The sequence below is a fragment of the Ostrea edulis genome, chromosome 3, assembly GCF_947568905.1.
Source record: "Ostrea edulis chromosome 3, xbOstEdul1.1, whole genome shotgun sequence".
Classification (NCBI taxonomy): domain Eukaryota; kingdom Metazoa; phylum Mollusca; class Bivalvia; order Ostreida; family Ostreidae; genus Ostrea; species Ostrea edulis.
The window spans coordinates 63,228,833-63,252,941 of record NC_079166.1 but is presented as its reverse complement, the minus strand read 5'-3'; the positions used below and the strand labels follow the sequence as shown (position 1 = coordinate 63,252,941).

The 24,109-nt window shown below is 35.1% G+C and overlaps 1 protein-coding gene and 1 pseudogene across 2 annotated transcripts; one reads left to right on the top strand and one right to left on the bottom strand.

Moving 5' to 3' along the window:
- Positions 1-3,085: 3,085 nt before the first annotated feature.
- Positions 3,086-22,240, bottom strand: LOC125675397 (complement C1q tumor necrosis factor-related protein 3-like). Of its 2 annotated transcripts, none has more exons than XM_056158473.1 (5): positions 22,131-22,240; positions 10,901-11,222; positions 4,288-4,358; positions 3,665-3,807; positions 3,086-3,524 (listed from the first exon to the last, which is right to left on the bottom strand). In XM_056158473.1, the coding sequence occupies exons 3-5, from the start codon at positions 4,293-4,295 to the stop codon at positions 3,127-3,129; spliced, it is 549 nt and encodes a 182-aa protein (XP_056014448.1). In that variant the 5' UTR covers positions 4,296-4,358; positions 10,901-11,222; positions 22,131-22,240; the 3' UTR covers positions 3,086-3,126. The 2 variants fall into 2 exon arrangements, with proteins under 2 accessions (XP_056014448.1, XP_048768988.1); XM_048913031.2 differs by lacking the exon at positions 22,131-22,240 and adding an exon at positions 17,535-17,603.
- On the top strand, positions 6,541-10,665 carry LOC125675391 (uncharacterized; annotated as a pseudogene).
- Positions 22,241-24,109: the final 1,869 nt, after the last annotated feature.

Sequence of the window (24,109 nt, the reverse complement as noted above, 5' to 3'; positions counted from 1 at the left end):
GTTACACAACATAATACCTCAGTAATACCGACCTGTAACACTTTTGCCCTTCGGCACCGGAATTTGTACGGCTATACCATCACATGAGAAGAATATGCAATAAAGAATCTTATTTGTGTTTTTAGTTCTTTTGGCAACTACATGCCTTCTACCATGTTTAGTTAGTCATATTTTGGTTCCAATTGTTCTTACTGGTTCGAAATAGTGAACCCATGTTTCGTCACCAGCAACGTTTGCAAATTGTTTTTGAATTTGGGAAACATTTTGAGCAATTGCTTAGTGGTTTACACTCGTACCCGTTTTTGGTCATCTGTCAATATTCTCAACCCGTTTCCTAACCATTTTTACAACAGTGGTCAACGACTGGCTCTATTGAAATAACTATAAGTTTAAAACTATGTGGAACTGAAGGCTTGTGTTTATACCGTTGGAAAAATATTGAATAAAGCAATTCAAGAGTATCATCATCTACGAAATCGTGCAAAACTTTATCGCGCTGTGGTACAATACATATTACATATAGATCATCCCTCGTATCTCCTAGACTATATGTGTACGTCTATTTGATATCGATTTCTTATGACAAAACGTTTTCTTTTATGCCATAGTATGCATAATGATTCACAAACACGTACATAAGATGTTGCAGACGGATTTTTTTCTTGGCATGAAAAGCGATTGTACTTGAAGTCTATTTGTGCTTCATGAATAATGTAATTAAGTTATTCATCGCTTGTCACAGCTGCGTGTATCGGATCTGCAGAAAATGTTTTATGGGAAAACTCCCTTTTTCATAATTATCAACTTTCACACATCTGGATTCTTTCGTCTCAGTTCTTAGCACACACCACTTTCCGTATGCTTTCACAACACCGTAGGATGCAATATACAATGGTGGATAAGCAAGAGTGTTTGTTTTTTTCTCAAACACAGAAACAGTTAAGAATTTTTCAGCAGTGATTTTATTGGCTGAAAAAATGCAAACGAAAGAAACATGATTGAGAAATATTTGGGGCAACCTGATCCTAGAGGAATAAATTGAAAGATTGCATGAATAAATGATAGAATGAAGAAAGCAAAATTACAACTAGAACCAATGCTACACTTCTAAACAAGCGGAATAATTAAGCACCACTGTACATATTGTAAGGTGTTGATAACTTGATCTGATGAATAAATCTAAGTTTGTGTAAAACACGGTGGTGTGCTTTGATATTGGGCCGCTGGTAAATTGACTTTCAATATAAACGAATTAATAAGAATTTACAAGAGGGTACACACAGTTTGTTATCCTTTACATAGAATGGTTAAATTATATGAGTATGTGAAATCTCTCGTATTTTGATTAACAGTAAACCTTTAAACAAAGAAGATGAATTAAAACCTTATGTCATATAAAAAGTAGAAATGAATTATTATTTTTAAGGCAGAAAAGAAATTCAGGATTACTTGAAGAGGATCTCCATACTCTCATTTGCAGGACTGGATAACAAAATTCGAATTACCAAAAGATGAACTAATTTAAAGCTTTTCAAAGGACAAAAATCCTGCAAGAATTCAAAAAAAAACTTGGAGAGTATGAAAGATTATTAATATAAATAGTTATTTCGTGGTCAGCTTGCCTCCATTTTGTGTCTCTCTCAATTATGACAAATTTCACATATAAGTAAAATGCATATACAAAGTCGTGTTGAATTTAGGTTTGCACTCCGTCCGTCTGTCTGTCAGTCCGGCAAATCAGTTTTCCGCACTTTTTTCGACATGCATTAATTTTATATTTGTTATATTGTTTCACATTGACAAGTTACAGATCAAGTTCCAATTTTGTCCTGGTACATTGATTGTTTGCTGAGTTATGACCTTTGGACTTAGTTTTGACTTATATTTTCAGATTGAATTCTAAACAAAGTAACCATGTTTGCATTCTATTGTCGTCAAGATTTTACAAACCATAGGGGACTAATATGTATACGGTGTGACCGTTGGACCGAGCGACGGATGAAATGGTCATTGGCGTTTCCCAAGTGGTAATCATAAATCCGTTAAGTACGGTAGATTGTGATTTATTTAATATATATTTTTTTTCATGAAATTTTCCTTGCGCTAAACACCCAGTAACATATCAATATTAAAGGGGTTTATATGGGGACAACATTTCTACATGATCCGCCTATTCATTGAACACGGGAAATAAAACGCAAGGCGAAGTAAACTGTGCATTGTGACGTCACATTTAGCCTCGAATTTTTTCTCTTTTTCAAAGCAAACAATTGTAAACAACAACAATACATCCCGTATAAATTAAAAACCCGTTAAAACTAAACAAAATTAACCAATAAAATCAAAATGGTAAAAAAGTAACCGTAAGTATATCGTATATTCTTATTTAAAGAAACTCATGAACTCGTTCATCTATTTAGTCGTATTACTGTTTTTCTACTTGATGATTGGCTAAAAACTGTACAATAATAATCACAACATTCATTTTAAACAAACTGGGTGTTTGAATTACAAATTACACGTCAGTCTTGTATTTTTGGCATTCAGAATCAAAACACGAATAACTCTAGAAGCAACTAATGGACAAAGCAATATGGCGGCGCCCATATGGATCACAAAATTTTCAGTGAACGTATTTAGAGATTATCTCTATTCATTTGCTGATTTTCTCATTTTTTATTTTACATACGTGTTACCTTTAGAGCCTTGCTTCGCGGACGGGCATTCGGCCGTCCGAGCTTCGCTCGGTATTTTCTTTCTTCGAATTACAAACTCCCTAAAATTAGTTTTCGCTAAATATATACACTCATATATATTGTATGGAAATATCGCTAAATTTGTGTCTCACTAAAATTACTACTTATACGGTATTTCACATTTAATGTATGTTCAGAAATTGGAATTTCTCTGTGTGACATTTTTAAAGCATAACTATCTGCTTAAAAAATGCAAAGCATGCCATTTTAGCTGCAACACAAATTAATCAAACGAACAAAATTCATTGTATTTCCAAGTGAGTCGCATATGCAAGGTGAAGATCACGAACAGTGCTCAATCTCATAACTCCTATAAGCAATACAAAATAGATAGTTGAGCATATCTTTATTGTCAAATTAAACTTAATGACTATAGTTTAAAGCCAGAAAAATATGACCACGAATTGCCATATATGTATCGTCCGTGCTTGTTGTGTGATCTGATCCACACCTGTTCTCTTTTCTTCATTTTGATGTTGACCGTGGACGAGCTCGTCAGGTGATAGCCACTCTTCACTATTCTACCATCAGCGTAATTCTTTGCAACGACATTACCATTCTTTACAATCTCCGTATGAAACTCTTTTCCCGAGTAAACCAGAACATTCCAGCTAAAGGAGTACACTCCATCTTCCGGGGCAGTAAATTTTCCTGTTTTGACGTCATATCCTGATCCTTCATTTAGCTTCACTGTGTCAAATTTAACCGTCTGATAAGTTCCAAGGTCCGATATGTGATTCTGAAGCAGGGCTTGGAATGCAACAACACCTACAACAGAGTACATAATACATCAAAGACAGAATACTCCACTATAAGTAACACTAAACTTTCATAAATCAGGTTCCTTAATGATTAAATATACAGGTATCAAAATAAAGGAATTAATAAACCTATTCAAATTCACCAACCATTGTTTGCACAAGATTTTTCTTTGTATCCCAGTCCATTGCATATTGTGTGATAATTTTTGTATTTGGTCACGATCTGATGTGGTGTGTCGGATAGTGCAGCAGTGAACTGCACGGCGACAAACAGGGATAACAAAAAAAACCTGTAATAAATGAATACAGTGGTCAGACAAAAACCTGCAACAAATGAATAGCGTAGTCAGATAGATGGTGAGACAGGGTGGCCAAATAGTGATAATAGAACAAACCTGCAATAAAAACAGGGTGGTCAGACAATATGGTAATCACTTCCGTTTATGATATTCAATAACTAAAACAGCGAGATTGTAACGTGAACTTATCATCTGACCGTCACGTAAATTTCATTTTCCAAAAATGTGATTTCCTAATTCATTTGATCATGGTGAAAATAATGAGACAGGACAGAAGTTCGAATATTGTATTGAACTGGGTATTTTTTATCAACAAGGGCGACATTTTTTCATCAGACACATGCTTTTTAGTTGAAGGTTTTCAACAAATGGGTAAGATCGAATGAATTGATTATATACGATTATTTTGAAAAGTTTGAAAATCGAAAGTTGTGTAAACATTTGATTGAATGTAACGCTATTACAACATACCTGTACATATTCGATCGTACTGAAATGATCTCAACAAATAGCCAGGAATAGAAATGGTTAAGATTTCCTACCTGAATGACAAAAAAGCTAGCACTTATATATACATTGTGTACTGCATTAAAAAGACATATGATACGTGGTTTTCGTGATAAACACCTAAACGTAAAGATAATCGATATAAGCACATACTTATTTAAAACACGGATGTTGTGATACGTGATCGGTTAATGATTCTAGACATTAACTCATGCATGCACGGGTGGATAAACGATAACTAGCAACATTCAGACAATGGAATTTTGAAGCCTTAATAAAATAAAGGTAAAAAGTACATGTATTGTCATAAATTACATGGAGTTTTGTTCTGTTGTACAATAGTGGAAGTTGTATACTAAATCATGCCTAAATGTAATGTCTACATATAAATGAAAGTTTTGAAATCCTATTAATGTAAAACTTATACGGTACCAATTTTGATGCACCAGATGCGTATTTCGACAAATAATGTCTCTTCAGTGATGCTCAACCGCAATGTTTGAAATCCGAAATAACTATGAAGTTTTAGAGCTAAATATAGCCAAAAACAGCGTGCCAAAAAAGTGAACCAAATTCGTCCAAGGGTAAGAGCTATGCATGAGGGAAATAATCCTTAATTTTGAAATGAATTTCTAAATTTTATAACAGCAATTAAATATACATCCGTATTTTCAAGCTAGTAACGAAGTACTTGGCTACTGGGCTGTAGAGACCCTCGGGGACTAACAATCCACCAGCAGAGGCCTCGACCCAGGGCATAATGTAAAACTTATACGGTACCAATTTTGATGCACCAGATAAAGCTATTCTTTGATATTGATATATGCTTCTCGATCTTCAGAAGAGTCTGACATGTGCATTTTGTTTATTGATTTAAACAGCATTTCATTCATATATATAGTAAATAATACAGCAATAAGATTGGACAGCAGGTGCTCTGCCTATATACGCCCTCTCCATTCGTCACGGGTCAGTTGTAACAAGGTATAATAAAGTATTTAATTTAACCAGTACTTTATTATGAATAACATAATGAGCAGGCAGCGCCTATATAAGCCTTCTCCTTTTAGCCACAATACATATATATAATATATGTATAATAGATATAAGTATTATAGATGATATATTCATAATAACTATAGTACATGGAAATATCAACAAGCAGCAAAACGATTTGTTAAAAAGAAATGCATAAAAAAAGTAAGAGAAAGGAATTACATAGTTATAAATAAAGGGAGGGTACAATTGGATGTCGAGTTTGATAAGAATAAAACAAATGTATATACGATAGTTTACATTTACTACTATATTTAAGAAATGACACTTAGAATTCTTTTCTTATACATGCATCAAACGAAACATTCGACGCAAAACTTTATCAAAGAGCGTAGTGCATTGATGATTTTTTTTTCTTATCATTTCATTATCCTTCTAAAATAGAAAAACAGAGTTTCTCTATTCCATATATTGATGTTAAAATCACCTGCCAATACATGTGACATTGGGGTTTTTTTTTTGTATAGATAACTTTTTCTAATTTAGCGAAAAGAAAGTACATTCAATTAAGTCTCGAGTTTCTTGGTCTATAGATGACACCAAGATACTTTTGATACGCAGACTCATATCTGCTTATAAAATCCCAATACTAAGGCAATTTATATCATTTATTTTAACATGAAGTTTGTTGTATGCAGACAAAGGTACCCCTTTCCCATATATATCCATATCATTTTGATTTTGATTAGTATGTGAACACTGACAAGAATGCGAATTACCGTAAAAATATAGTATGAATCGCAGATATCGATCTCATGCACCCATGTGTGTCAATAATCACACCCATGCGAAATAAAAATAGACCCACACACTTCAACAGAATAAGCAGTACAAATCTACTTTATCAAAAACTATAGAAAATCTTTAATAGTTACGTGATCTTTGATAGTTTAATTTAATGAATTACTATCAATACAAACATGAAGGCTATAGTAATCTATGGTAAAATAGTTATCATTCATTTTACAATTGGTATGGAATTATATTTTCCCGCGTTTCGTTAGTAATAGCGGGAAAATGTTGTATTGACGGTACAGTATATTGTACAGGTAGAATGGAATGATCCATTATTAGCCAATAGAATGTGAGTTAGAAAAACAGGTTTTCGAGCTGCAATTCAGGTATTCACTTCTAGCCGCCGCTCGTCACGAGATAGACGAAATGGACGCCCAAGCAGTTTAACGGCAGATTAATGAAACTGTTCGGATTGCCAATAACGAAATGCTTAGCAGTTTTTCGGACCTTATAGATAGCAAACTTTCAGAGATGCAGAATTCCATTACCGAGAACCAAAAAGCAATTGCAGTTAGACAAGAGGCTAGAATCGAACAAGCAATTTGCGACGGGTACAAATTCAAAAAACGCGGCAACGAGGAGCAGCACAAGCATAATACCAAAGTCCTATCTAAAATACAGGAGGCCAGTGAAAACATCAAGGAACACAGAACAGAAGAGGCTCAGCTTAGAATTGCAGAAGGTGTTGATATCATAAGACACAGATAAAAACTGATAAAACTTGCAGATTCTTCAGAAACGGGGTGGAGGGCTGTTGACGAGTATGTTAAGAACCCCATCGCATCAGATTCCGACGACGAGAAGAAAATCATCAAGGCGCAGTTTAGGGCTGACAGAAAAATAAAAGACGTAAAAAAGCGACGCAGGGAACTGAGGGAAGCCAAGAGTCCCTACAAGAAGCCATTGTTGTCGTCTCAGACAACGCCCAATGAATCTACCTGGAAGCCCGGCCACTGTTATCGATGTAACAAAAGGGGTCATTGGAGAAAGGATTGTACAGAGAAATTAGATGATAAAATAAGTGCATTTGTTCATCAAGAAAATCATTTGAATACACTCGCAAATAATAGTGAGAATTATGATAATGCAATGAAAAATCAGTCCAGTAATATATGTATTTCACCTGTTGGTCGTTTAAAGGAAAATATAGGTCAATGGCGTTCGATTGGTGCAAACAGGTATATTTTAGACACTATTGAATATGGTTACAAAATGCCTTTGTTTACCACACCAAAACCGGTTGAACTATGTAACAATAGATCTGCGTTAGAGAACGCTGAGTTTGTAGATCAAGAGATTAAAAAACTGCTCAGAAAGAATTGTATTGAGGTGTGTTCAAGTAAACCGAGGGTTGTAAATCCATTGACGGTAGCGGGAAACAAAATAAAAGAAAGGTTAGTATTGGACGCTAGGCACGTGAATCCTCATTTGTTTAAATATAAGCACAAGTATGAAAATGTCTATGTTTCAAAAAGCTTATTTAAAGCAGGTGATCATATTTTTTCATTTGATTTAAAGAGTGCATATCATCACATTATGATGCATGAACTAGACAAGGAATATCTGGGCTTTAAATGGAGAAGTAAGTATTATGTGTTTAAAGTGTTGCCGTTTGGGCTCAGTACAGCAGGTTACATATTTTCTAAGGTTATCAGAGAAGTGTTGAAATTTTGGAGATCCAAAGGTTATAAAATTGTCATCTATTTAGATGATGGAATGGGTGGAGCTTCAACTTTGCATAAAGCAGAGTTGATGAGTTTAGAAATTCAGAAAGATTTGGAGAACCTCGGGTTTCTAATTGCAGTAGATAAAAGTCATTGGGAGACAGTGCAGGAACTGATATGGTTAGGGTATGTTTGGAGTACAGTAAACAACAAAATATCGGTTGCTATGCCTAGGGCGAAAAAGCTTAAAGTTTCTATAGAAAATGTTCTGGAAGGCTACAATTCTGGATTTGTTTGGTTTGAGGTAAGAAATATCGCAGCAGTGGTTGGACAAATAATCTCAATGCAGATAGTACTGGGTGATGAGGTCAGACTTAGGACAAGGTATTTATATGCATGTATTTTGAATCGTTCCAGTTGGAATTCAAAAATAATGTTGTCGACAGAGGCAGTAAGTGAACTTAGATTCTGGGAGACATCAGTGGAAGAAATGAATAACAATGGTACCCCATTAAGTCAGTTGACAGAGTCTGATGTAAACAAAGTGGTAGTCTATTGTGATGCCTCAGACACGGGGTTTGGCGGTCATTTAACATTATGCTCAGAGGGTGGGCATACTGATTTAGAATGGTATGGAGTGTGGAATGAATGGGAAAGTAAGCAAAGCTCTACTTGGAGAGAGCTTGAGACAGTTAATAGAATATTATCAAAGTCAGTTGACAAAGTTGAAGGCATGTCAGTTGAGATCAATTCTGATAATCAAAATGTGGCGCATATATTGAGAGTAGGAAGTAAAAAGAAAAAGTTACAAGATATTGCAATGTCGGTGCATAGTATGTGCAAAGACAAGGCCATTCAAATAGAAGGTAAATGGATACCCAGAGAAGAAAATTGTAAGGCAGATTCTTTAAGTAGAATTACAGATTGTGATGACTGGTCAGTTAAACAATGTGTATTTGATTATTTTGATATTATATGGGGATCACACACGTGCGATAGATTCGCCAACTTTTATAACAGTAAGTGCAAGAATTTTAATTCCAAATATTGGTGTGAGGGGTCAGGCGCTGTAGATGCGTTTTCTCAAGTGTGGACATATGATGTCAACTGGATTGTACCACCGCCAAAGTTAATTCCGGAGGTAGTAAGGAAAATTGAGAATGATAAATACAGTTGCACTTTGGTTATACCGGAATGGAAGTCCGCTCCCTATTGGCCAATGTTGGTCGATATGGAGGGAAATTTCAAATTTTACATTAAGAATTTTTCGGGAATACAAAATGTGCATGCTCTCTGCAGAGGAATAGGTCTGCAGAACAGCATTAAAAAGACTGCAGAAAAGCATGGCATTGAACCTGGAAGTTATTTGGCAGAGATGTGTCCATTCTTGAGCAAATGGATTTTGTGCAGCAAAAGTGAAAACACTATCACATCTTACTTCAATGCTTTTAAAAGATGGGAGGTTTTCATCACAACACAAGGACACAGTGCGTTACCGGCAAGTCCGATCCACGTAGCATTATATTTGACGCATTTATTACAGTCGGGGGCATCTCAACATCCCGTAAACAATGCGGTATACGCTATTAAGTGGGCTCATGATTGTGCAGGTTTAACTGATCCAACGAAAAATTCATTTGTTAAGTCTGTACAAGAAGCTGCAAGAAGAAAAGCCAGTCATAGTATCCAGAAAAAAGAACCTATCACCAAGGATGTGTTAATTGCACTTTGTGATACATTTATTGATGAAAGTGATTTGTTAATTGTAAGAAATATTACAAATATTTTGTTTTGTTTTGCCGGTTTCCTTAGGTTCGATGAGGTTAGCTCATTAACATTTAATGATGTGATTGTACGTGATGATTACTTAGTGTTGTTTATTAAGAAATCCAAAACAGATCAGTACAGACAAGGGAGAGAAGTTCTTATCGCTAAAGGTTCAACGTCTGCATGTCCAGTCAATATGTATTTGAGATATTTAGATCTTCTGGGTTCAATTGATGACCAGCAATGTTTCTTATTTAGACCAATTTTTAGGTCTAAAGATGTTTGTAAATTAATTTATAAGAACAAAAAGCTTAGTTATCCTGCGGTTAGAAGCAATATTTTGTCTTTGTTAAAGAATGTCGTTGGTGAACACGTTAATATAGGTATTCATTCTTTAAGGGCAGGTGGGGCGACTGTGGCAGCGAACTCGAACGTTGATGAAAGATGTTTGAAAAGGCACGGTAGATGGAAAAGTGCCACTGCCAAAGATGGATATATAGTGGATTCTTTGGGGAAACGCCTCTTGGTGTCAAACTCACTGGAGTTATAGGAGTTTTTTCTTTCACAGTCGGTTGTTTTTTCAACCCCTTCTTTGTATTTTCTAGAGCAATCACGGCTGGCTGTCAGGCAATGTATGTATGTTAGTGTTATGTTTTTGGTGTTAAAATGTAGTATAGTTAATACTTATATTTTCCCGCGTTTCGTTAGTAATAGCGGGAAAATGTTGTATTGACGGTACAGTATATTGTACAGGTAGAATGGAATGATCCATTATTAACCAATAGAATGTGAGTTAGAAAAACAGGTTTTCGAGCTGCAATTCAGGTATTCACTTCTAGCCGCCGTTCGTCACGAGATAGACGAAACTTAATGGATAATTAAATCTTATGTTTTCGTACATGCCATGCAAAGGTTAAACATTTACAAATAAGTTGTGAGGTCCGTTCACAACCCCCTGCATCCAGCGGCACTTGGCAACGGACACAGGTTTTCTAGAGTTTTTTGTGATTTTCATCGTTTTATTTCTAGTTTTTTCCTGGCCGGCCCTGATGCTATATAGAGGGGATTGGAGGTATATTTAAAAGTATTGTTATTTATGTATTGCTCATATTCTGTATATGGAGTTGGAAGGTTATCTTAATTTTTGTATATGGGAAAACGACTTGCTTTTCCGCGAATTGTGTACTTAGAATACAATAAATTACGGGCGTCCAGCAATCACGGCTGGCTGTCAGGCAATGTATGTATGTTAGTGTTATGTTTTTGGTGTTTAAAAAATGTAGTATAGTTAATACCGTTTACATTCTTCGGTTTAGATTCGTGCTACAGATGATTGAATCCTGATTCTTCCTAGTCGCTACTGCAGGAGGCATTGGTCAACTGATCAGAGAAGTGATGTTCATTTGACCCTATATATTTGCAAGGTTGCCTTCAATTCGAATGACTAGGGCAGTAATGTTCATTCTGGCGTCGATAGCCAAGCAAAGATGTTGTGTTCCTTTAACATGATCAGGGTGGTGATGCCGAATCTGAGTTGCAAGGTTGTGTTCCTTTCCAATAATCAGAGCAGTAGTGTCGAATCCAACGCCGATAGACAAGGAAAGTGACTAATGAATACTGAAAAGAGTAAAACAGCGTTAGGGTTAATCCATTGATACATATGGTTGACAGCAATATTTCATATTATATTTCATATAAAAAGTGAAAATATGGAACAGTGATCAATCTCATGACTCCATATAAGCAATACAAAATAGAGAGTTGGGCAAACACGGACCCCTAGACACACCAGAGGTGAGATCAGGTGCTTAGGAGGAGTACGCATCCCCTGTCGACCGGTCACACCCGCCATGAGCCCTATATCTTGATCAAGTACACTGAAGTAATCAGTTATCCTTCATTTGGTGTTACTATTTCAAATTCAACGAGTTTATTTTTTCCTGCAACAGACACATAGAACATCAACGACAATTATAAATGCTATAATTATCATTATCAGTAAAATTTATATTTCACGTCTCTTAAGGTCAAACGAGACTTATTCAAATTCACTCACCCTTGCTCACACAAGCTTTTTTCTATTTATCTCAGTCCACTGCATATTGTATGATAACATTTGTATTTGGGCACGATTTGTTGTGGTGTGTCAGACAGTATAACAGTGAAATACACAGGTAAAACAAAATTATTGACTGCTTGATTGTATATTGTTTAACTTCCCTCTCGAGATTATCTCATTCATGTGGAGACGTCACCATTGCCAGTGAAGGGCTGTAAAGTTTAGGTCTATGATCGGCGCTTACGGCCTTTGAGCAGGAAGGGATCTTTATCGTGCCACACCTGCTGTGACACCGGGTCTCGGTTTTTGCGGTCTCATCTGAAGGACCGCCCTATCAGGTCGCCTCTTAAGACAAGCAAGGGGTACTGAGGACCTATTCTAACCCGGATCCCCACGGGACTTCGACATTTTCATTTTTCTAGGTCAAAGACAAATTAGAGAAGAGGATCCAGGGTTTCAGTTTAAAGAGAAACATGAAAAATCTGATAGGCTTGAGGTCTGGGGACCGCCATTAGGTGAAGCCCCCCGGAAGCTCCGAAGTTTTACCATATTTTGATAACGAAACCTGACATAAAACTAGCAGTATTTTTAGTAAAGTAAGTGTTAATTCTACTTTTTTAAAATTCGCCTATTGTACTATACTACTATTTTATTCACTTTTATAAGATTTCTAATGTGCAGTCAAATTCTATGTTTAGTTTCATAACAGATAAATTGATCAGGTAAACGGAGCAATCCGTAGTCAAAATTAGAATGTAATCGAAATATTTTCAAACCGCAACAGTGATACCGTTGCTTCGCCTATTACTTTCTGACTAGACGGCAATCGGTAAAAACAATTTGTTGACCTTTTTCACGTGATAACTTCGCAGTTGGAAGTTTGCGAGAGGCTTGTCAAAACATTTCCTAGATACTGCAATGTATCGCGATAGGGATTTTGAAAGTTTTAGAATGCTGTATTGGTATAGTAACTCAATTTTTTTTTATCCCATTCTCTGTTATATTAATATGTTTCAAACTTACGTCTTTTGAAAGGAAACTTTTAGGCATCCTGTGGATTATCGAAAGTCCTTTTAAAATGGAGTTATGATAATAAGCCTTTTTAAAAAAAAGTAATACAATATTTTACCAACTTTGTCAGGTTGAAACCAGTGTATATTCCTCATGTAACCTATCTAATAACATCAGCATTTTTTGTTTTAAAACCACAGAAGGAAAAATGGTAAACAATTTGGTTCAAATGTGTCTAATTTGAAAAGGACAAGGGACGTTATTGGCTATATACCGCCGAGATTTTTTTCAACTTTCATACTATGCTTAATTATTCTTTTTATTTACACAACTAGGATGTTCTTCTAATCCCACTTACATGAAAATGACGTAATATTTTATTATGACGTCATGAATATACGCTAAAGATGAGCTGTTTAGCGGAATCTGTTGATTTGAAATAAATTATGAATAAACTTTAGCAAAAACTAATACTGTTGCATGCAACAACCAGATTAATATTTTGCATGTTTAATTATCCATTAATATTCTTCTTTCATTATCAATATGGTGTCGGTTGTTGGCTGCAAACAATATGAATTTTAAAAAAGAATGAATGCGAAATCGGCTGTTTTCGATACACAAAGTCAATATTTTGCATGTTATAGAACTGAAAAAAAAACTTTTGCATGCAACAACCAGATTTATATTTTGCATGTTTAATTATCCATTAATATTCTTCTTTCATTATCAATATGGTGTCGGTTGTTGGCTGCAAACAATATGAATTTTAAAAACGAATGAATGCGAAATCGGCTGTTTTCGATACACAAAGTCAATATTTTGCATGTTATAGAACTGAAGCAAACTTCCATCATTTAACCTCATAAACTTTTACTTTCTTTGCGATTTAATAAAAACATGTATGTCCAGTCAAACAATTAATGCGTTACCTAGTTTGCCATAAAAATCTGCACCCAATAAATGCAGATGATGTCTGCCTTTCGAGTCACGGAGGCGGATCAAAAATTCACCGCATGATGAATGGAAATTATTCTACTTTCGTTTTTAAAGGTCACGGGAATATTTTTGGACGTCCTGTCTTTTCAAAATAAGATTATTTAAGAATAAATTGCATTAAAAAAATAATAAAATCAAAGACACACATAGACAATAACTCGAATTTATTTTCTTTTTACAAAAATCGGACCAAAATTCGTTCATTTTCGGCAAAAATGGGTACTGATACGTTATATCTCAAGGGCTAGATAGTTGGAATGTCTGTTACTTTTTTCGCTAAATTTTAAACTATCTTTTATACAAATATATCAAATATAATGCGGTTTTTTTTAAAGCAGTTTTCTTGCATCATTTTTACGTACATGCATATATGTATATATGATGCATGTTGAAATTAAATATTACTACATTAGTAATTAGATATTGATTCCAAAGGTTCTTAAAACGGTTTAAATTAAAAATAAAATAACAGCAAATCATTATTTATATCTTCCAGCGAGATGTGGTTTCTTTAAAACGTCGAAAACCTGTGATCGATTTGAAACTTCGACCATTGTGGTGGCAGATTTTTTTTCTATATCGCATATGATTGATTGATTGAATATTGTTTAACTCCCCTCTTGAGAATATTTCACTCATGGAGACCTCACCACTGCCGGTGAAGGGCTGCACAATTTAGGCCTATGCTCGGCGCTTATGACCATTGAGCAGGGAGGGATCTTTATCGTGCCACACCTGCTGTGACACGGGACCTCAGTTTTTGCGGTCTCATCCGAAGACCGCCCCATTTAGTCGCGTCTTACGACAATCAAGGAGTACTGAGGACTTACTCAAACCCGGATCCCCACGGGTTCATATATACATGTATATGTAATAGATGCACATTTACAGGTACACATATATAACAAAGGTAATTGGGCAGGATGAACATGTGTATATATACATGTATAGATATAAATATTCAGACACCGTAGTATCGAGGAGGGGTTGCCCCTCCACTTTGAGGGGGGGGGATGATGTTGACCATTCCCTTGCTATGGGAACAACTTGACCAGCCTAATGACACTTCAACTTTTATCAATCTTATAAAATATATAATATATGTGTTGTGATGATTGTTACTAAAAGTTTATATTAGTATTGACGTACGCCCCCTCCATGATTAGGAATACTGGAGTATAACCGTAAGGTGATGTAGACACCTCTCTCTCTCTCTCTCTCTCTCTCTCTCTCTCTCTCTCTCATATCAAAGTGTTCTGGATAGGCCTGGCCCGCACATTGAAAAACGAAAATACATGCATGATATTTATTAAATTCATTTTTATAAAAGGTCTGTTGTAGTTATATATACTGTCTCTTGGAAACAGACAAGTAGCATCATTTATCGGGGGGGGGGGGGGGGGGGTTCGAAGGATAAGTTGGTAGTTAATTATCAAATGAAAAAAACCTTTCTGCCTGATCTTCGAATTCTTAAATCGTCGGGGGGTGGAGGGTTATCCTTCGCTACATGGGTTCAATTAATAATTTTAAGCCTATTTTTTCTCATTCAATACTACTATCAAGAATATGGGGGTGGGGGGGGGGGGGGGGGGGTGGGTTCACTCAATATATCCTTATTCGCATATGAAAATAAGTGCCTGGGAAAAGCAGTTACATATACCACATTGTCTATACATGTACTCAAACAACTTCCCAGAGTCCGTTCTAGATTTGGACTGAATGTCGGTGCGTGCAATGACATGCCCACTGACTGGTGTATTTTCATTTATCAAAGATGAACACTATATGGAGAGAGAGAGAGTTGGAACTACTTTGTAGACCATTTAGGGGAATATAAAGATATAAACACGGACACATTTTTGTGAGGCTTTTAAATACATTGGACGCATTTTTGTGAGGTTTTTAAATGCATTTGCTATATGAAATATACCATCTGAAGTTACATGCATATTTTACTGTACCCAAGAAAATGATATCCCATCCATGCAACATAAATTTGTATCGTTTAGTATATGTACATTTACCACACTTTATTCAATATATTTTGTAAATACCCAGAGCATATTTTATTCGTATGTACTGTAACATGTATATTGCATACACATGTAAGCAGACCTGTTATATATTCCTTAGCGTACATGGCATAACAAGTAATTTTATCCGACTCAATCGACGTTTTTAATCAAAGTGTTAATATTTATGACCAAAAAACAAAACCAGGAAAAAGAAAATTCAAAAACCATTTTATTTTTCATATTTCATTTGAATAGGAGGACATCGAACAGCACCTTCGAAAATATGATTGCGTTCTACTGAACAATTTTTGACAAATACACGCATTATTTTCCTCCTCTAATTAACACAAGATTCTTCCGCAAAATGCCTATGACCACGATGAAGTTACATGTAAATGAATTATGTATTTTCCATAGCATGCCAATTTTCAATTGTCTTTGATCTCAATGAGTATTTTTATATAAAAAGTTAAAATTGTAACTATAAGAAAAATATTCTAGAAGAATCAGGGGACTGTAAATCCTATAAGGTCGATGACGTCGTTCCGAAAAAGCGACCGTCGGAAGATAGCGTCAGAGTTAACAATGCAATATTGTAACGTCATTTTCTCAATATCAGCAACAAGTAAATGGTACATGTTATATATGAATGAAACGAGAAAATTATCACCTCTCTACCTGCAAAATATGATCGGTTTTTGAAGCGCGGCCAATTTTGGCCAATAACGTCCCTTCTCCTCTTTACCTATTTTTGATAAAAACAGGTATCACGTTCTCCCACTTTATATTAGCCCATTATCTGGCGTGATCTTTAACAAAACTTAAGATAGACATGAAGCCATTTGAAAGATCGTGATTCTTTGAGTTGAATTCCGTTTAAATGAGTGACTTCAGGTCGTCATTATGAAATATATTTACATCACCAATACTTACATATCCAGCTGAAATAAGAACAATAACATGTAGAAGATGGTCTGTAACGAGACAATGTATAGTTTTATAATTTAAACTTTTGCTGCAATAGTAGAATTCTATTTAGAGGAAATAGAGGAAGTAGACTTCATCTTCAATTATGATGGAATGCAAGGCAGAACTTGTAGGACCACGAATGTTGCTCATGCTGATAGCATTTTTTGTTTGGAATTGCAAATTGTGCAAGGACTAAATAGGTTTGTCATTGACATATATTACAATTTTACCATTTCCTAAGAAATTCCTACGAACGGTTTAAACATGTTCCAAACCATAACATTTGTTCTCCAAGTAATCATTGAAAACAATTCTTTACAAACCATTTTGCGAGAATAGTCTTCTTTTTGTAAAATTGAAAATCGCAAAATTTTCTCCAATGTCGAAATGTTCCAAATAATGGACAATTTCCAAACATTCCGTTGATGGCAAGTGTTGAACTGGATGACGAAGATGAATCATGGTCCAACCATGTGTTTAAGGGACAGACTAATGCATTGACCTTGATCACGACTATTACATATCCAAAGTCTAACAACACTGAATAGTGAGAAAGATTCCAGAAAATCGACATAACCAGCTGGTATTGATATCACCACTGGACTGTACTACGACAACAACAAGCAGAATTATGTTTCATGTAAACTTGTAGCCAGAATAAAACTAACGGTACTCGTACAGGGATCAATATCGCTTTGCTGATGAAGTCATTTGAATATATTTGCATTTTCATAAACGAAATCCCTGTTTCATGATTTTGTATCATATCTTAAGATGTTTGTAATGACATGTGATATAATGTACGTTAAAATAGTTATGAATTGGTCAATTCTCACAAATCCTATAAAAAGAACACAATCGAGAGCTAAGTAAAACCTGATCCTTGGACATTCCAGAAGTGAGATAAGGTGCCTTGGAGGAGTAAGGATTCCCTGTTGGCCTGTCAACCCGTCATGAGCGCTAACTTTTCCTAAGATAAACAGAGTAATCGGTAGTTAAAATTACTACGTAAAGAAGTTCCTGTTACTTGGTAGGAAAGGCTTCAAACACTATTCGACCTAATCACAGGTTGTATTTGTAAGCTCAATCATTATAACGATTATACACTTTGGAAAATTAAATGACTTTAAATGAAATTGTTTATAACATCAATTTATTTTTCAGTAGTCTGTCTCAATTTAAATATCAATAGTACTCTTGGGTACTCTTACGTATCGAATCAGTTGATACCATGAAAGGTGAAGATAACGAACAGTGATCAATCTCACAACTCCTATCACCAATACAAAATAGAGAGTTGGGCAAACACGGACCCCTGGATATACCAGAAGTGGGATCAGGTGTTTAGGAGGAGCAAGCATCCCTTGTCGACAGGTCACACCCACCATGAACCCTATCTCTTGATCAGTTAAACGGAGTTATTCATAGTTATCATTTGTAGATCATAATGGAATATTGCTACAAAAATATGAGAATTCGACAGTAGATAAGTGTATTCATCCTTTGTTATTATGTTTAGTTGTTAGTCTGCCGTCAAATATATGTTCAATAAAACATTCAAATATAAAGCTGATACGGAAGACACTATGGTTCCTTTCTCTTACTTTCACTTTGATATATAAATTTGTTAATAGAAAAAACGTCGTCGGTGTATATACATGACGAGTTAAAGGCCAAACCATGATATCTGTCTATTGTGAAAGGTTTTGAATAAATTCTATCTCATTAGAATATAAAAGCAGGTGAACTAATAACGAAGCACATTTCGTGTCCATAGGAACATACAGTGTGAAACACTAAGTAGAATCCAGCATGTTCATACTATCAACTTCAGAGTTGTATTAAACAAATTAATTTTACTAATATTTCTGAGTTCCGATTTTTGTTTAAGACGTAGCTATCTAATGTTCATTTGAAATGCAGTTGTAATAATGCGTGTTACTAAAATAATGCTGTTAGAAGATTTTGTTAGCTGGAACCATTCATATTACTCATGTAACGTGTCTACTGTTTACAATGCATCACTTCGGCGGGGGGTTAAAAACAGAAGAATGCGTGGATAAAATGATAGCAAGGTCACTTTAGGGTATCTCGCTAAAAACCTTGATGTATTTAATTTAATCTATATTTAGACATCGAAATCCGATTTTTCATTTTTCTTGCTAAATTGTTTTACGCTGAATTTCACGATTTTCAAAAATGTAAACCATACCTTATTGATCTGCAATACAAATATATTAACAGAACCAAAAGCAATGTATTTCCAAGTGAAACATTATTGCAGAATTGAACTGAATCACTAAAATTTAAAGCCAGAAAAATATGACTTTTACATATCTCTACCCATACAATCTCTATATCAAGGTCAGCTATATAAATTCTTTCTTAGATACTAGATAAAACCTTGCGCATGAAATCAGTTAAATGATATTGCATAGAGGAATGACTTTTTAATGCGTGTTTGAATTGTTGCGCACATGAATTGAATGAACGATATCTATAATTCAAATGAATTTAAAAACAATACTCCTAGGCACCTGATCCCACCTCTGGTGTATCCAGGGGTCCGTGTTTGCTCCACTATCTATTTTGTATTGCTTGTAGGAGTTATGAGATTAATCACTGTTCGTTATCTTCACCTTTCATACAGTAAATGAAACGTGATTATTAGGAAGTCACTTGGAATTCCAAATTGAATTTTCATTATGTAACATATATGATCTCTCTCCGTATTGAAAATTACCTAATGATTTTACCAATGTAATAATCCGTCATGCCGCATAGTTGACCAAAGGCAAACTTATTAATACACGTCGTTTATTCTCGTCAAGAACAAGAATCAATTAAAACATAACACACTATATGAAAAACAAACAGAAGTGGTGTTAATCAAATGTGGATTCTAAAAAATTCTAAGGAACTTTTAGTAAACTTAAAATCACAGAATTTTTCCCAAATCAATAGCATTAAAACCTATGACTTTTCAACACTACACACGACCATTCCTCACGACAAATTAAAGACTAGACTTTTTGACATCATAGACAGTTGCTTCTTCAACAAAAACTGAAAACGGAAATATTCATATCTAGTGATCAGTCATTCAAAAACTTACTTTGTTAAACACCACTCTGATTCCACGCACAAGTACTCTGAAGTTGAAATAAAAAATATGCTAGAGTTCCTCATTGACAATATCTTCGTGGTCTTTGGTGATCAGGTCTTCCAACAGTCTGTTGGAATTCCCATGGGCACGAATTGTGCTCCTTTGTTAGCTGACCTGTTTTTATATTCATATGAAGCAGAATTTATTCAAAAACTTCTACGTGAGAAGAAAAAATCTCTCGCTGTGACTTTCAATTCGACTTTTAGATATATCGATGACGTTTTGTCTATTAACAATGATAGCTTTCATTCATATGTCGATTTGATATATCCCTGGGAGCTCGAAATAAAGGACACCACAGAGTCGTCCACTTCTGCTTCATACTTAGATATTTTATTGAAAGTAGACATTAACGGCAAACTGACAACTCAACTGTATGACAAACAGGATGATTTCAGCTTCTCCATCGTCAACTTCTCACATTTATGTAGCAATATTCCATTATCACCTGCATATGGTGTTTATATATCTCAACTGATTCGATATGCAAGAGTTTGTTCTAGGTATAGTCAGTTTTTAAATCGAGGTAAGCTACTGACAAACAAGTTGATGGTACAGGGGTTTCAACACTCTCGACTGAAGTCAGCATTTCGCAAATTCAATGGTCGTTATAACGATCCAGTTCGTCAATACAACCTCGCATTGAGTCAAATGCTGTCTGACGTGTTTCATACCGATTGTTAAGCCGTTCTTGGCACACTGATTTAACTGCGGATAACTCCGTTTACCTGATCAGGATATGGGGCTCACGGCGGGTGTGACCGGTCAACAGGGGATGCTTACTCCTAGGCACCTGATCCCACCTCCGGTGTGTCCAGGGGTCCGTGTTTGCCCAACTATCTATTTTGTATTGCTTGTAGGAGTTATGAGATTGATCACTGTTCGTTATCTTCACTTTACAGAAACACTGCTATATTCTAAACAGTGGTATTATTTCTTGGACATCGTCAGGTAGAGTACAACCAAATTTCGGTAAAATGTTTTAACGTTAAAATGTTATACGGTGCCAACTTCCAAGAACAGTCCTGGACCATTCAGTATATGACATATTGGACACATTTCAACTTATTACTTACTTTCAAGATCTGTATCATCACAAAGCATGTTCAACCAAAATAGAAACTTTTTTATGTTTATCCGTGTTGTTTGTACATATCAGTAATTTTAATAAATTACTACAAAAAGTTGTAAAAGGGTCTTCTATGATCACGGAAAAATTAAGAACATCGAAAATATCAGATGAATATCGTATCTAAAATGCATCGATCTATCAGATCGTTGGTCTCGGGAGGGGTTGTCCTTCGTTGAATGAGATTTATATAAGTAGTATAATTATAAATCTTCATAAAATGATTCTGGAAATTTCCATAAGACCGACTCAAGACTAAAATCGTCGACTGAAGAAACGAACAGGCACATTCATTTATTCAACGTCAGTCATCAAAACTTATTTCTTCTGTAAGATCAAAATCAAGCATCGATAAAGAACAGCTTTACTTCATATCGTATTATCATAACTTGTCATTAAAAAACCCAGAAAATTGGATTAGATCCGCCAAAGCACTTCGGCCATTTTACTCTCAATTGTGCTATCCCCGGGTAGTAGTTTATCGAAAACGGAAGTAGTTTTTTTATTTGATATTACGATATTTACTAACCAAGTAAAATTCTATTATAGCTTACGGACTTCATCTCACATATGAAACCCTATTAAATGTGCAAGCAGTAACTCTGGAGGAAGTGCTTCGGAGTTTATTGGCAAATTTTTTTTAATTTATATTCTTTACCGTCCCGCTTGAGAATTGTTCACGCATATGGACATAGTTTATAAGTGTATATAAAGTTTGCTGAATGCATATAATGCAACTCCTCCTCAATATCTAGTCTTGTCATTTTCATTTGGATTACTGTGCTGAACTATATAATAAGATATACTGATCAAGATAGAGGGCTCGCGGCGGATGTGACCGATCGACAGGGGATGCTTACTCCTCATAGACACCTGATCCCACCTCTGGTATATCCAGGTGTCCAAGATTGTCCATCTCTTTATTTTGTATTGCTTAGAGGAGTTATAAGATTGATCACTATTCGTTATCTTCATCTTTCATGATAATAACCGTAAAGGTACAATATGATTAGCATATACCTCGTATAAATAAAAAAAAATAACCCCACCCCCGTAAAATTCCCACGTGCCTTGAATGCTACACCACGATTTCACAGTATTTAGTATTTATACTTTTATGGGGAAAAAAGTACATTCATGTTTGTAAAATCTTGTAAATATAAAACTTATACGATACCAAATTCGATGTACCAGATGCGCATTTCGACAAATAATATTTCTTCAGTGATGCTCAAGCCGAAATATTGGAAATCTGAAATAACAATAAACTTGTAAGAACTAAAATAAAAAAGTCCAAAAGACTGAAATCAAATTTGTCTAAGGATCAAAGCTATACATGAGAGAGATAATCCTTAATATTGAAATGAATTTCTAAGTTTTATCACAGCAATTAAATATACATACGTATTTTCAAGCTAGTAACAAAGTACTTAGTTACTGTTATTCACCAGGTTTACATGTGCAATATGAAAGCAATAGCAGTAACCGTTCAGTAGTTATTTCCAAGGTTAAAGTTTTTGTGGACAAATAGACGGACAGACCGAATCTTTATGTAATATGTAAATAAAGAGGGCATAATAAACTAGCTATGGGAACCAGTTTAAGGGATAACATTAACTGTACAGTATAATATAGCTACGAAGACCTTTGTGTAAGAGGTTGATATTACATGTACAGATATAAATATGGATTTTAGAAAATCTTAAAAAGTATGACTTTTCAACAATTTGCACGTCAATTCCTCACAATGAATTAAATACTAAACTCTTTGACATCACAGAGATTTGTTTCTAGAAAAAATGGTAAAAGGAAATATGATGCAAACAAGTTGATATTACAGGGGTTTCAACTCTATGGTTGTTATAACGATCTAGTTTGCTAATACAACCTATCGTTAAGTCAAAGGCTGTCTGGCGTGTTTCATACCGATTGTTAGGCCGATGTTGACACACTAATTTTGACTACGGGTAACTCCGTTTTCCTCATCAAGATGTAGGGCTCACGGTGGTGTGATCGGTCGACAGGGGATGCTTACTCCTCCTAGACACCTCGTCCTACTTCTGGTATAGCCTGGGATCCGAGTTTGTCCAACTTTCGATTTTGTACTCCTTATAGGAGTAATCACTGCTCATTATCTTTACCTTTCATTCATATCTTGTGATCAATCATACAAAATATTATTTTGCTAAATACCACTCTGCATCTACGCATAAGTACTCTACAGTTAATATCAAAAAGACCCCGGAGTTCCTCATTGACAATATATTAGTAATGTTTGGTGATCAGGTGGATTTCTCAAATATAATTTAGTCAAAACTTACTGACTGATAACTGAACTTTGTGAGAATAGAGATTTCTTCGGCCCCTCGGTCGTCAATTCCCCATGTCTATGAAATAATATTCCTTGATCATCTGCATATGATGTGTATCAATATAAATTGATTCGGTGCGTGGCAGTATGTTCTCCATATGATCATTTACAAAAATCAAGCCAGGCTACTCACAGATAAATTCAGAATACAGGCTTTTCAAGAATCACGATTAATGTCAGCATTTCGCAAATTCGCGGGTCATTATGATCTAATTTACATGTTACAACTTTATAGTGGGGTGAATGCTGTCAGACATGTATGTTACCAATTGTTAAGTCATTCTTTACATATTGATTTTGACTACGGATGATTCCATTTACTTAATTAAGATATTAATATAGGGTTGACGGTAGGTGTGAAAGGTCAACAGGGGATGCTTTCTCCACCTTGACTCCTGACCCCTCTTCTCGTATTTCCCATGAAGGGGTCCGTGTTTGCCCTACTCTGAATTTTATAAGATTTATGAAATAGATCACTGTTCCCTATACTTACTATTTATAATGGTAGCATTTTTCATTTTTAATGGCGGTAGATGATTTTATTACTTTGAATGATGGAAATAATTTATAGTTAGATTCATTAAACATTTCTGGTTACGTATCGATATTGGGTTGTTTTTTAAATAGCCAATATTTAGAATGGACACAAATATCCAGTTTGACAGTCAGTCATAATTTTACCGTCATGAGAAATTTTACAATTAGTAAATAATAAATTATTTACCTGTTCATAACATGTACAGTTTATCTTTGCGGGGGCGGATATGTGCGTGCGCGTGTGTATG